Source organism: Littorina saxatilis, linkage group LG1 (assembly GCF_037325665.1).
Source record: "Littorina saxatilis isolate snail1 linkage group LG1, US_GU_Lsax_2.0, whole genome shotgun sequence".
Classification (NCBI taxonomy): Eukaryota; Metazoa; Mollusca; class Gastropoda; order Littorinimorpha; family Littorinidae; genus Littorina; species Littorina saxatilis.
The window spans coordinates 85,635,481-85,650,991 of record NC_090245.1 but is presented as its reverse complement, the minus strand read 5'-3'; the positions used below and the strand labels follow the sequence as shown (position 1 = coordinate 85,650,991).

General features: G+C 41.9%; 1 protein-coding gene across 1 annotated transcript; it reads right to left on the bottom strand.

The window, feature by feature from the left end:
* Nucleotides 1-648: 648 nt before the first annotated feature.
* Nucleotides 649-15,150, bottom strand: LOC138982458 (F-box only protein 22-like). The gene is made up of 6 exons (XM_070355754.1): nucleotides 14,960-15,150; nucleotides 11,061-11,208; nucleotides 7,918-8,098; nucleotides 7,242-7,410; nucleotides 6,545-6,775; nucleotides 649-3,568 (listed from the first exon to the last, which is right to left on the bottom strand). The coding sequence occupies exons 1-6, from the start codon at nucleotides 15,076-15,078 to the stop codon at nucleotides 3,148-3,150; spliced, it is 1,269 nt and encodes a 422-aa protein (XP_070211855.1). The 5' UTR covers nucleotides 15,079-15,150; the 3' UTR covers nucleotides 649-3,147.
* Between the last annotated feature and the right edge of the window lie 361 nt (nucleotides 15,151-15,511).

Genomic DNA, 15,511 nt, shown 5'->3' with positions numbered 1-15,511 from the left:
ATTTGTTTCTGTTGAATGTGTGTGTGTGTGTGTGTGTGTGTGTGTGTGTGTGTGTGTGTGTGTGTTCTTTCTTTCTTTATTTGGTGTTTAACGTCGTTTTCAATCACGAAGGGTTATATCGCGACGGGGAAAGGGGGAAGATGGGATAGAGCCATTTGTCAATTGTTTCTTGTTCACAAAAGCACTAATCAAAAATTTGCTCCAGGGGCTTGCAACGTAGTACAATATATTACCTTACTGGGAGAATGCAAGTTTCCAGTACAAAGGACTTTACATTTCTTACATACTGCTTGACTAAAATCTGTACAAAAATTGACTATATTCTATACAAGAAACACTTAACAAGGGTAAAAGGAGAAACAGAATCCGTTAGTCGCCTCTTACGACATGCTGGGGAGCATCGGGTAAATTCTTCCCCCTAACCCGCGGGGGGATGTGTGTGTGTGTGTGTGTGTTGGTGTGTGTGTTTGTGTGTGTGTGTGTGTCAGTGTGTGTGTGTGTGTGTGTGTGTGTGTGTGTGTGTGTGTGTGTGTTTAAAGCAGGTAAACTTTCAAGTAGCTCAACAGTTTTGTCTATAAACTACTGAAAGGTTTTGAAATGGAACTTTGTACGCTTATGCAATATACCGTGCAGCATGTACACACACACACACACACAGAATACATGCACACATTCATATTTTTTATTTTTCAAGACAGGTCACTCAATCAGACATATATATATGGTAAATGAACTCTCACTCTCTTTCTCTCTCAAAACAAATGTTCAGAGACAACACACACACGTACACACACACACACACACACACACACACACTCACAGAATTCATGCACATTTCATTTTCTGTGACAAAATGTCAAAATGGCAGTAACTTTATGAGACAAATATTTCCACTAAATTAATTTATCGTACATGCGCACCTGCATATTGACATTTTCCTGAACTGAAACGCACACCCAGGTAAGCAAACTGTAACACAGGTGCCAGACAGATGCAAGTATTACCTGTCAACATTAATCAATGAAAGTCGTCAATGCCTAGTAAAATGATCAAATAAATATATATTTATTTTCTGAAGTTCCCTCCAGATCAAACATTTGCCTTGGTGAGCAAGTGTTATTCGTTTATAGGCACATCATATTTGACACTCACTGTTTTAGGGTAAATATTCTTCGAATAATGCATAACAATTTCAGTGAAAATTGACAGTACAATAACGCAACTATTTTCCTCTGCATATCTGCTAAAGAACATGATTACCGTAATTACAAGTTCCACAGTTTTAATTTCCATAAAATAGTCACATCCAAAAAAATAGTCATAGTCAGTGACTGCAAAATGGTTGTTAGTGACTGCAAAATGCACACAGCCTGTGCGGGCTAAAGAGATGCACAATCAGTGATGTAAAAGTTCTGCTTCCTATAGTGTAGAGAGTTTGAAATATCAATCAATAGCTTCCTCTATTCAACTCATACAAGAACGTTACATTGCTGTGTTTATTAGGCTGCAAGTCACATAACAAACCACACGGCCTATTCTGCTTGCCTGATAACATGTGTATTTATACTACAAGTACTCTCACCCTTATTCCCCCGATCCCTCAACATCCCCTATCTGACCTGATAACAAGTTCCATACCAGTGGAACCTGTACAAAAAAAAAACCTTTCTGTCCTCAGTTTTCCACTTTGGAGTGAGAGCAGGGGAGAGGGGGTGGTGTGGGAGGGGAAGGGGGGGGGTTGGGGGGTTGGGTGTGTGTGTACAGCCTAATCCATTTCATTGTCACTTACTGTGCCTTCAACTGAGTACAGGTATGGTAATACATGTACTACAGTGGAACCCTCCTTTTAACTCATTGTCTCCCAGGCACGGATGTATCCGTACCCACTCATATGGCTCTATCTGACCAGGTACGGATATATCCTTGCACACAGTCACTACATTGCATGTGCTCTCATTCGGCACATATCTACATTCTGCTCAGACTGTTAGCTTCAGTAGCTTCCTGTAACGTCGATCTAACGCCTGCATTTCAGCCTGTTGATACACAGTTCCTACACAGTTACTACAATTCTGAGTGACCTGCTGCAGCACAGCTGGTCTTGGCTAAAAATAGCTTGGTCAACATAGGTGAGGTACAAAGTGTTAAGACCTCCACAATTCTTAAATTCCTAATTCTCCACAGGTCTTAAAAAGGAAGGAGTTTTAGAATGGAGGTTGTTAACAGAAAATCTGGAAAACTAGGATCTTAGAAGGTGACTGGTCTTGAAGGCACAGTAAGACTCCCGTAAACCATCACAGATACGGTCAGGCTTTTACACACAGTACAAACACCCTTTCATTTAAACACTCACCGATTGAGAACATCCTAGGTGCCCTCCGTAAAGAGCGACCAATCTTCAAAGAATTTATTTTTGCGTGGTTTATCTTACCCCTGAGTCATCATGAACTCGTGTGATCCAGTTTCCCTTTTTCACAATGTAGTCGTCAGTTAGTTATTTGAATGCGACTCGATGTGAGCTTATCTGCAATAGCACGTTTTTATGCACGAAACAAACGGCTGTGGTTCACAAGAACTCTAGCGATGGCTTTTGACTGTTGAGAGGAACTGGCGATATGCATAAACCGTCGTCTGCTACGACCCTTGCGTGACCCTGCTTCCGGGCTTTTCTTTTTTTAAACTTTCACAACTTCGAATTGTACTGATCTTGTCTTGATGAAAAAAGAATTCTTTTATGATTAAAGAATGTTTGTGTAACAAGCTGTCAATTTATTATTTAGATTTTAAAAGTTAGGTCTAGCGCAAAAACGCACCACGGTCCAAAAACATTCTGATAATCACTGGTCCACGGCTATCGCCAGTTTAGAATGAGACCCGAAGGGAAGTAACTCATTTTTGACCTGAGTTCAGGATGGGTCCAAAAAGTGCAGGAGACAATCTGCAAAATTAATTCTTTAAAAGTTGCTCGCTCTTTACGTAGGGCACCTAGGATGTTCCCATTTGGTGAGCGTTCAAATGGAAGGGTGTTTGTACTGTGTGTAAAAGCCTGACAGTATCTGTGATGGTTTACGGGAGGCTTACTGTGCCTTTAAAACAAAGTTAGGTGGTAAAATAAATCACTCAGCCCATTCTAAATGAGATCAAACTTTAGGGAAAACAGATGAGGGTGATGAAAGTAGTGTACCCATGATTCAATCTGTGAGGTTCCCCAACCTCAATTGGAAAATCGCACCCGATCTCTCCGTTGCCAAAAAATCCCACGAGGGGGGTGGTGGGGAAGTGCTTGCGGAAAACGGCCGATTCTACGTTCTCTTTGCCGTAGTGCTCCTCGCCTCTAGCGACACAGGCAAACATGAAGGCCACGGAATTCTGAACAGGGAACTCTTTGCATTTTTCCTTCAGCTTCAGGACCGTCTCTTCTGCGAGCGACTCTGTCTCCACATCTTGCGAAAGCCTGACACACGCAACCTGAACCTGCTTGCCATAAACGAGAACTTGGCCGGGGTAGTTGCTCTTAGTTTTCTTCTGTGCCAACCCACATAAGGTGTACTGTGGTGAAGAGCATGAGCTGAAAAGAGAACAGAAATGAAATTAAAACAATCAGACAACTTGTGGAAATGCACGAATGATCGATTTTCACACACATTCACATTCACACACACACACACACACACATACGTGTATATGGTCCCAAACGAGGACTTGCTAATACACACATTCACGTGCGTTTGTAGTGCACTTGCACTACAACGGCACTGGGCGCAGTGCCTTTGTAGTGCACTTGCACTACAACGGCACTGAGTGCAGTACTCGGTCCGGCATCGACGAATTTTACACTAAAAAAGGCACAAAATTTGACCTATTTCGTCGCCTATAGAGGACGGAAAGAATGTCATTTTGAACATGGTTATGACATTCTTTCCGTCAAAAAAGTCAACTTAACGGGAAAAAAGTCAACTTAACGGTGTCAAAACATGTATGAGTATGTGTTTTTGTGTGTGCAGTGACCTTTTAAAAATAGTAACGGAACGGGAATATCTCTTCTGAAGACGTTAGATGAATAGAACGAAATGAGGACTTGGTTTTGGGTCCCCATTTCGGTTTTAGGTCCTCAGTTTGGCGGTAGGAAGCAATTGCAAGTCCTCATTTGGGACCATACGCACACACACACACACACACACACACACACACACACACACACACACACGCACACACACTCACACATCACGCACTCACTCATTCACACACACACACACACACACACACACACTCTCTCTCTCTCTCTCTCTCTCTCTCTAAATGATGTGAACTACACAGGAACCCCCTTTTTAAGACCCCCCAATTTAAGACTCCCTGCCTTTTAATCCCCTGTTTTTTCAGACTTTTCGTTCATAACCTCGGTAAATGTATCCCCATTTGAAGACTCGCTCCTTTTTAAGACCTGATTTTCTCAGATTTTTGGAGGTCTTATAAAGGGGGGTTCCACTGTACTAAAAAAAATCAATCAATTAAACAAACAAACTAACAAACAAATTGGAAAACTGACTCATAAATAAAAGACAAGTCTTGCATGGCTGCATTTTAGAGGAGCTTAGGAAGCAGTTTCCAATCAAGTTACTAAAGCTGACTGTCACTTGGCATAAATTTTAAAAGCAAAATGAAACTCTGAAACCCTTCGTGTTTGTGTCTGTGTGCATGTGTATGTGTGTGCGTGCATGCATGCGTAATAATAATCTAATATATATTTGTCAATCTGTCTGTGTTTTTTCTGTCTGTATCAGTGTATATGTCACTTTTTTCAACACTATATGGCAATTCCTGAACAAATCCTTACCAAATTTTGTGTGTGTGTTCATGTCACTCATGGTCAGGTAATTACAACCTTGCATTGAAGTCGCCATATGAGTGTAGTATGAATAGCAGATATCAATAAGGACAGATTTTAACAATACACTCCAGCGTTAAGTTTTATACTTTCCTTGAATCTAATGTATCTTTACCACTCGGCTACCTGGGTGGTATATATGGCGGGATGACACAGAGCTTCTAGAGCGATGTGACCTTGGTTTGACTCCCAGTCAGGGTGAATTTTTGTATTTTGTTTCTCACATCTTAAAAAACCTCTGTGCCTTATCTGATTAAGATCTTAAAGGTTTTTTTGTTTTTTTCGTCTCCTTATGTGTAAGTGGGAACGTATTTGGTTGTATCCGAGCAGGAGATGTTTGCCCCCCTTACAGATTTGTGTGTCAATGGGTATGGGTAGGTATTTGGTTGTATCCGAGCAAGAGATGTTTTCCCCCTTACAGATTTGTGTGTCAATGGGTACGGGTAGGTATTTGGTTGTATCCGAGCAGGAGATGTTTTCCCCCTTACAGATTTGTGTGTCAATGGGTACGGGTAGGTATTTGGTTGTATCCGAGCAGGAGATGTTTTCCCCCTTACAGATTTGTGTGTCAATGGGTACGGGTAGGTATTTGGTTGTATCCGAGCAGGAGATGTTTTCCCCCTTACAGATTTGTGTGTCAATGGGTACGGGTAGGTATTTGGTTGTATCCGAGCAGGAGATGTTTTCCCCCTTACAGATGTGTGTGTCAATGGGTACGGGTAGGTATTTGGTTGTATCCGAGCAGGAGATGTTTTCCCCCTTACAGATGTGTGTGTCAATGGGTACGGGTAGGTATTTGGTTGTATCTGAGCGGGAGATGTTTTCCCCCTTACAGATTTGTGTGTCAATGGGTACGGGTAGGTATTTGGTTGGATCTCATTGGTTTCCGGGCAGAGCAGGGTAGGTACAGTGTATTTGTGACCCTCCACCACGAAATGAGTCGCATGTCACCTCGCGCGGTTCTGCGCTAGGCTTAATATAAGTCCGGGGAGTGTCTGGTAACAGTGTGAGGGTCACCTTAGTCACAGGCTTATAACTCAGTTTTCGCTCTTTTCTAAAACGGGTTTCACCACTGAGTAGAGCATAAACAACTCTTTAGGAAAATGTAAAAATATGAAAATCATGCAAAGGTGACATGCGACTCATTCCGTGGTGGAGGGTCACATTTGGTTGTATCTGAGTGGGAGATGTTTTCCCCCTTACAGCTGTGTGTGTCAATGGGCACGGGTAGGTATTTGGTTGGATCTGAGTGGGAGATGTTTTCCCCCTTACAGTTGTGTGTGTCAATGGGCACAGGTAGGTATTTGGTTGGATCTGAGTGGGAGATGTTTTCCCCCTTACAGTTGTGTGTGTCAATGGGCATGGGTAGGTATTTGGTTGGATCTGAGTGGGAGATGTTTTCCCCCTTACAGTTGTGTGTGTCAATGGACATGGGTAGGTATTTGGTTGGATCTGAGTGGGAGATGTTTTCCCCCTTACAGTTGTGTGTGTCAATGGGCATGGGTAGGTATTTGGTTGGATCTGAGTGGGAGATGTTTTCCCCCTTACAGTTGTGTGTGTCAATGGGCATGGGTAGGTATTTGGTTGGATTTCGGTGGGTGCCCGACAGAGCCGAGTACTCGTGCTAGTATATATGGACTAACAACAATGAAAATTTACCCCGAATCACAGTCTCCCCTCTCCAGGTACACTTCTGCTTTCTGCTCCGGGTGTAGAAACTTGGCAGACTCATCAAGCATAGGCCCATGAATAAAACAATTATTGGGAATGCCGCCAACCAGGAGAGGGCGCCGAAATTTCTCGCAGAGGTCAATGTCACTGAGGTCATGCAGGCTTGCGTGATAGCCGTGGGGCATGAGCAGCAACGCCTTAACGTCAATTAGCTCTGGCCTGCAAAAACACACAGAGACCTTCAAAATATATGCATACATTAAATGTGTAACATTCACAGACTCTCAATATAGAGAACTGTCCGTCTGTCTGTTTGTCTGTGTGATACATGGCAGTGCAGTCTCTCATCGCCTACTGCAAAATAAGAGAGAGGGAATAATGTGAAGGACATTAGAAAGGTAAGGGAGACAACACAATTCAAAATTTCAAAGTCGCAAAAAGTTCATCATATATAAAAAACACAGTGTATAATTAAATACAAACAGATCAAAACCAAAAACAAAACAACTTTTGATTTTGTGAAAGACCTAGCTAACGAAGATGTCAAAATCATGAGTAAAACTATCACAATCTGGACGAATCCCAGCTGAACTGCTGTCAATTAAAATATTATACTTTGATTTGCTAACAAGAATCTTAGCGCTCAGATACTCTGTTCTTTATATCCTTATGTACATTCTCTCACCGGTCAGTGGGAGAATTGAAAGTCCTGAAGGTGTGGTCAAAATAGTTCTCAGGCCTGTACTGACTTTTGCAGGGAATTATCTGAATACCAGGGTGATGTCCAAAGCAAATAACAGCTGCACTTTCCCCCTCTTCTTTCTCCTCTGTCCGAGACAAGTCCGATGTAGTTCCTGATTAACAAATAAACAGCTTACACAAATGATGCAGATGAAGAATAGAGAATGAAGAAAAGGAATAAATAAGCTTAGCATTTTGTGAACTGTGGACAGATGGCAGACATGTCTGTCCCGTTTTTGGTTGTTACTTTCATAAATTGCCTGACTGTTGCTAGCTCTCTACATCTCTCAGTCTCTCTCTCTCTCTCTGTATCTCTCTCTCAATCTCTCTCCCTGTCTTTCTCTGTCTCTCTCTCCCTCTCTATACACACATGTAGACCCATACACAACACATGTAGACCCATACACAGACACACACAAACACATGCACACAAGTTCTGATTCTGATCAAAACGTATTCATCGCACAAACTTATTTCTTCCCTTCATGTAAACCATCTTTTTCAACAGTTAAAAAAAATGTGCTAATTCCTACAGAAACATCCGAAACCAAAAAGAAATGAAGAGCTGCATCATTTACATGGAAGGACTGCATGTGCATTTAAAAAATTAAATCAATTACCGACAATTCCACTTGTGATGCTCCATAAGACCCTGCACTCTGGAGGCAAGTTGGCGTAAAGGTTCAAATCCTTTTCTTTCTTAGCTCTCTTTCCTGCACGTTTCCCTCGTTTCTGCATGCACTCGTCCCAAAGATCTCCCGTCAGAAAGAGCAGCACGGCTGTAGGTCTGAAAGACAGGTTCTGAAAAAAGAAAATTCTTACAAGTAACATTATCACTGTGCCATCACCATGTCTTGTCATGAAAAGCTGCTAAACATTATACTAAACATATTAATAAATTCTTTGCGGAAATTAGGGTTCCAAGTTGCAAAGTATTAAAATGACAGTCATTCAAATTTAGCAAAACAATTATTGCACCCATTTTTGTTCCCGAACTAAAACATTCACTCCCATATCATTTCATTCTAACTTTCTATGCCATTAAAGGCACTGAACTCAGCTGCCTGGTACACTTTTCGGATCAAAGATTTATGTTATATGGGTCACTTGACCGCCGCCCAAATACGGGTACCCCCAATCAGTAGGAATAGCATAAAACAAAAAATACACAAGATAGTGAAACAAAACAACATGTTCAGGATAGATTATTGATTTGACATTCTCCTCGTATGTAAAATTTACCACGTTTTTATCCCAGCGAAGCTGGAGGTATCCCACGAACGCTACACTGTAATTGACTTGAGAAATTTTCATTCCGATAATACATGATAAAGAAGGATTCTTTGTGCCCGGCTACGGGCTACAGTTGAAGATGGAAGTTCACCAAAAATTCAATCAATCAATCAATATGAGGCTTATATCGCGCGTATTCCGTGGGTACAGTTCTAAGCGCAGGGATTTATATATATTTTTTTTTCATTTTTATGCAATTTATATCGCGCACATATTCAAGGTGCAGGGATTTATCTATGCCGTGTGAGATGGAATTTTTTTACACAATACATCACGCATTCACATCGGCCAGCAGATCGCAGCCATTTCGGCGCATATCCTACTTTTCGCGGCCTATTATTCCAAGTCACACGGGTATTTTGGTGGACATTTTTTATCTATGCCTTTTCAATTTTGCCAGGAAAGACCCTTTTGTCAATCGTGGGATCTTTAACGTGCACACCCCAATGTAGTGTACACGAAGGGACCTCGGTTTTTCGTCTCATCCGAAAGACTAGCACTTGAACCCACCACCTAGGTTAGGAAAGGGGGGAGAAAATTGCTAACGCCCTGACCCAGGGTCGAACTCGCAACCTCTCGCTTCCGAGCTCAAGTGCGTTACCACTCGGCCACCCAGTCCGGGACCATACTAACAAAAATACGGTGGGTGCAATAGGCACCCCCATTTTTTTAGCAAACGCCACCCAAGGCCGCTTTGGACGGGTAGAAATTCCGTAGTTTCCAAGTCTATGGATAAAGCTCGCGTAAGAAGATTACGTCACGGTCGAAAGTCTTTGACGTCAATTATTGCATCATGACGTCATGCCTCCCTGTAGTCTTTTTCTCTCGCGCGGTGTGTGTGTGTGTTCATTTTGTGCACATGTGTTAGTGTTACTGTTTGTGTGTGTGTGTGTATGTGTATGTGTGTGTGTGTGTGTGTGTGTGTGTGTGTGTGTGTGTGTGTGTGTGTGTGTGTGTGTGTGTGTGTGTGTGTGTGCGCATGAGTCTGTACTCGTGTGTGTGTGTAAGAAAGAGAGAGAGAGAGAGAGGGAGAGAGAGTGTGTGTGTGAATGTGCATGAGTTTGTGTGTATGTTTGTGTGTGTATGAGTGTGTATATGTGTTTGTTTGTAAAGGTGTGTGTCCGTCTGTCTATGTGCGTATTTGTTTGTTTGTTTGCTTAACGCCCAGCCGACCACGAAGGGCCATATCAGGGCGGTGCTGCTTTGACATAATAATGTGCGCCACACACAAGACAGAAGTCGCAGCACAGGCTTCATGTCTCACCCAGTCACATTATTCTGACACCGGACCAACCAGTCCTAGCACTAACCCCATAATGCCAGACGCCAGGCGGAGCAGCCACTAGATTGCCAATTTTAAAGTCTTAGGTATGACCCGGCCGGGGTTCGAACCCACGACATCCCGATCACGGGGCGGACGCCTCACCACTAGGCCAACCCTGCCAGTCTATGTGCGTATGAGTGTGTGTTTTGTGTGTATGAGATTTATGTGAGTCAATGTGTGTGTGTGTGTGTGTGTGTGTGTGTGTGTGTGGGTGTGTGTGTGTCACGTGTGTGTGTGCGTGCATCCGTGCGTATGTACATGTGTGTGTGTGTGTGTGTGTGTGTGTGGGTGGGTATCTGTTTGTATAAGAGAGAAAGAGAGAGAGAGAGAGAGAGAGAGAGAGAGAGAGTGGGTGGACGTGTGCGTAAGTGTATGTGTGTGTGTGTATGTGTGGTTTGTTTGTAAAGGTGTGTATGTCAGTCTGTCTATATGTGCGTATGGGGGGTGTTTTGTGTGTATGAAGTGTGTGTGTGAGAGAGTGAGTGAGTGTGAGAGAGTGAGTGAGTGTGAGAGAGTTAGTGAGTGCGTGTGAGTGAGTGTGTTTGTGTGTACGTGTGTAACATGGGGTATGTATGTGTGTGTGTGTCTGTGTGTGTGTGTGTGTGTGTGTGTGTGTGTGTGTGTGTGTGTGTGTGTGTGTGTGTGTGTGTGTGTGTGTTTGTGTGTTTGAGAGAGAGAGAGAGAGAGAGTAAGAGAGAGGTTTGTCTTTCGCTGGGGTATGCAGTGCCTTGGCGTTGCACTTCTACTTAATTGTTTTTATTGTTTTTAATACCCTTATTTGGGCAGCGGTCACATATGACCCCTGTAAAAGAAATCTTTGATTTGAAAAGTGTGCCAGATAGTTAAATTGAATGCCCTTAATGGCATAAAAATGGTAAATGAAATGACACAGGAATGAATGTTTTGGTTGGGTCACGAAAATGGGTGCAATGACTGTTTTGCTAAGTTAAGTTCACTGGTAATACCACTTTAAAAGTAAAAAACGCATAAAAAGGACGTACACACATAGTCATAGCCATAGCAGCTGCTCTTCCTGTTTGAAGCCTGGCTGCTCTATCCCATGCCCCCCCCCCCCCCCCTACAACCCCAACCAGCCCTCCACCCTGGATGACCCTGGATGACTCAGGTGATTAAAAAATTGCATACCTTCAAGAACTCCTGAATCTTGGTCCAGATATTAGAGGGGTCAGACTCAGTGGCGCCAACACAGTTCTTTTCATCAAACAGCTGCCAGGAGTACTGACGCCGCTGTCGCAGAACAATGCCCGCTTCATCTCTCCACAGTTTGCATACCCTTTGGTCAATAGATAAAAGAAAGAACAAGTCGCGTAAGGCGAAAATACAATATTTAGTCAAGTAGCTGTCGAACTCACAGAATGAAACTGAACGCAACGCAACGCAGCAAGACCGTATACTCGTAGCATCGTCACTCCACCGCCCGTGGCAAAGGCAGTGCACGTGGAATTGACAAGAAGAGCGGGGTATTCGTTGCGCTAAGAAGGATAGCACGCTTTTCTGTACCTCTCTTCGTTTTAACTTTCTGAGCGTGTTTTTAATCCAAACATATCATATCTATATATTTTTGGAATCAGGAACCGACAAGGAATAAGATGAAAGTGTTTTTGAATTGATTTCGAAAAAAAAATGTTGATAATAATTTTTATATATTTAATTTTCAGAGCTTGTTTTTAATCCGAATATAACATATTTATATGTTTTTGGAATCAGCAAATGATGGAGAATAAGATAAACGTAAATTTGGATCGTTTTATAAATTTTTATTTTTTTTTACAATTTTCCGATTTTTAATGACCAAAGTCATCAATTAATTTTTAAGCCACCAAGCTTAAATGCAATACCGAACCCCGGGCTTCGTCGAAGATTACTTGACCAAAATTTCAACCAATTTGGTTGAAAAATGAGGGCGTGACAGTGCCGCCTCAACTTTCACGAAAAGCCGGATATGACGTCATCAAAGACATATCAAAAAAATGAAAAAAACGTTCGGGGATTTCATACCCAGGAACTCTCATGTCAAATTTCATAAAGATCGGTCCAGTAGTTTCGTCTGAATCGCTCTACACACACACACACACAGACACACACACGCACATACACCACGACCCTCGTTTCGATTCCCCCTCGATGTTAATATATTTAGTCAAAACTTGACTAAATATAAAAAAGAGTTTAACATGTATTAAGAAGGAGATGTATATGTATATATAGAAAGAGCAAGACTGCCAACTCCTATATAATTGGTAATTTAACCCACCTACTGGGCTAGCAGAGTTATCTTTCGGTATTCTACCAGATTAACAGCTCTGAATACATGACTGTCCAGCCACAGTTTAAGCATATTTTCACACTCTCGTGATCCTTTTGCCGCTCTTTCAAATTTACAATCAGAAAAATCCTCCGAAGGGGATATATTAATTGTGGTTTATTCTGACAAGTGCGACACCCAGAACCGACTCCACCAGGGAGACTTCCACTAGCGTAACATTCCACGGGTACGATATCCCACTGGAACAACATCCACTAGCATGACATCCCACAGGCACGGTCAACATCGTGCACTAGCACAACGACTTCCACGGGTACGACAACCATTAGCACAACATTCCTTGGTAGACACTTCTACTAGCGTGACATATCCCACTAGCAGGACAACCACTGAGGGTCATTTTACCACTTAAAGCCCCAGTCTGTCTCAAATGGTTTACAGAACCATTTAAATCTTCTCATGAACAAAGCACTTCTAACCTTATGGAACACACTTGCATTAGCATTCAATAGCATTAAATGAAACAGTCCGTTTGAATGGCTATTTAGCTCGCGTACACCATGCTGGCACACACCAGATTTCGTGGTTTATCTAACCCCTGAGCCATCGTGAACCCGTGTGATCCACTTTCTTTATTTCTCACAATTTAGTCTTCAGTTTGTGATTTCAATGCAACTAGCTGTATCTGCAATAGCACGTTATTGTGTACCTCTGAATCTAAAATGCAACAAATGGCTGCGAGTCACACAAACTTATCGGTGGCGGTTGGCTTCAAAGGAGCAAGCGCTATACTGAAAATTTGTCTGGTAAACACGACCTTGCGTGAACTGCTTAATTCCGGGTCCTCTTTTTTAAAACTTTCAAAACTTTGAATTGTTCTGGTCTTGTCTTGTCTTCATGAAAACAGATATCTTCAATGATTTAAGAATGTTTGTGTTACAAGCTGTCAATTTATTATTTAGATTTTAAAAGTTAGTTCTAGTGCCTAAACGAGGCGTCCGATTGTGGTACTAGACAATCCGGCTGGCCACGCAAAACGTGGAGCGGTGAGTGTTTAAACGAAAGGCTGTTTGTACTGTGTGTAAATGCCTGACAGTGTCTGTGACCAGAAACTGACGGTTTACGTGAAGCTGTGTGTGCCTTTAAATTACTTTCACGAAGCATGCATGCCTCTGTGTGTTTGAGTGATCATGTGTGAGTGTGTGTGTGGGGGGAGGGGGGGAGGGGGTGTGTGTTCTGTCCTAACCAAAATGTTAGACGCCAAAACTAACAAGTTCACACACGCACACACACACACACTGAAACACACACACACACACACTCAAACACACATGTATGTTATTCAACTTATTGTTAGCAACATTATAAAGCTCGGGGGAAAACCCGGAAGAACAGATAGCGTCTCCCAAAGGCAGGAGTTACATCCCCTGATATCCGATAGAGTTACCCCCTTGCCGGCCCTTGGCAAGCCTGTTTTCGTGGCGTGTTTTTGTGCTGTATAATACCCCCTTTTTCATTGGCTGATGATTCTGATATTGACCAATGAGGTTAGACGAAACATCAATGCTTTGGAGACCACCGATTTTCGTCTGCTACGAGACCAATTTCGTGTGAAAAACATTGTCAGAAAAGTTCAGTTTCGCAAAAAAATAGGAAAGAAAGAGGACTCTCACTATTCTTGTGTTTTTCATCAATGGCAGATGCTTCATCTAAAGTTTGATAATGAAAAACACATCCAAAATACAGCAGAAGGGACCTGGCTTCCCTCGTTTTCCAACGAATTAAAATTATTTTCTGCGATTTGGGTATTTGGATATGTTGTCTCCCCTTTCCCGTTTTCGCGCCGATCGTCAGACAAAGGATTTATTTGGGTGATTTTGTTTTCCACATTCAACAGAAGAACAGAGCTGATAGTGATATCTAATGGATGCTGATGAGGTAATTATAATGTTGTCCAAACATCATTATCTTTCTTTTGCGATTCAGTAAACTTAAAGTGCCAAAAGCCGACAATAACGTAACTGATAAAATTTCTGATTTTCTCTGTGAAAATCTGATTTCTGATTTTCTCTGAATCTGATCACAACCAACTAACTACGCAGTTAAAATTGGCAAGCCTCAAGGTTTCATTGTTCGAGATAATTCGAAGGGACATAACTGCTTGCTGATGGTCTTTTTACCCAAATCAGATTATCCCCCTTCTTCAATCCTGGTAATTTACTTTGTTTTTTTGTTTCTTTGCAGATTCTGGAGAGCAGAGTGGTGCAAGTGAAACAGTGGAACCCCCCCAGAAGATTGCTAGAAGAAAATAAGGTAGAAATTATTTCTGGAGGAAGAGCTCAGTGAAACAGTGCAAAACGGATGAAGGACCACTCTGCCACCAAACATAAATTGCTGTTTATTTTAATTGTATCATTTGTAATGATGTTTATAGTAAAACCTTGAAAAGAAAACACTTAACTCAACATTGTTGTTTGGTTTTGAATTTGCTTGTCATGTCAGTGTGGTGGTGCCAGCGGAGGGACGCCCAAAATGGGAAAATTTCCAAAAATAGAATTTCTCACTTTTAGAAAAAATGCCCCTGCTGCTTTTCTCTTCAACAGAAATTGTTCAATGTTGTATATTATGATTTCTAACAGTGCACTGGATTTTTTGGTCAATTAAAATAATTTTTTTTTTAACATCTACAAAATCCTTGGGTGATGCTAGAACAGACAAAGACAGGAATGTTAGGTCTGTCTCTGCAATCCATACTAACCTTGCTGCGTTGCAAATATGCTTTGCTGGTAAAAACTGAAAAACTTTCTTCACAATCTGCGGAAACATCAGCACATTAGTGCTTCCATCAATTTGCTCGGTCGCTTCCATTTCTGCCATGTTTTTGTTTTGCTAATGAGAGTGGCCTCCCTTGCACCGTTCTCTGAGGTCGTGGATCCTACTCACAGGCACCCGAATCCATTCTGCTCTCAGCACAGCGGTGATTTCCAGGAAAAGTTTGTTACCTGAAGTTGTGTGTGTATGTGTGTGTTGAGGATGTCTTTTCAAGCATGTTCATTGTAACCACGCATGCATGCTTTATTTCTCAAAGACTATTTCAGGTTTTTTTGTTCTTGTTGATTGTGCTTAGTTTTATTGCTATGTTAGTTTAGGTTGCATTTCTGTGTGGTTTTTATGTTTCTTGTATTGGAATTGTAAAGCGCATGGCCATGTAGCTGTAATCAAGACTTGCGCAATAGAAAAGTGATTTATTATTATTATTATATCCCCAGACAATTTCTTTCTTTTTTCCATAAATGTCTTTGATGACATC

What these genes read in the sequence shown, in the direction of transcription:
- LOC138982458 (XM_070355754.1), bottom strand. Translation starts at nt 15,078, where the DNA reads ATGGCAGAAATGGAAGCGACCGAGCAAATTGATGGAAGCACTAATGTG. An exon ending in AGATTCAGGAGTTCTTGAAG is followed by an intron (nt 8,099 to 11,060) that starts GTATGCAATTTT and finishes TTCTTTTTTCAG; the next exon opens with AACCTGTCTTTCAGACCTAC. An exon ending in AGGGGAGACTGTGATTCGGG is followed by an intron (nt 3,569 to 6,544) that starts GTAAATTTTCAT and finishes TTCTCTTTTCAG; the next exon opens with CTCATGCTCTTCACCACAGT.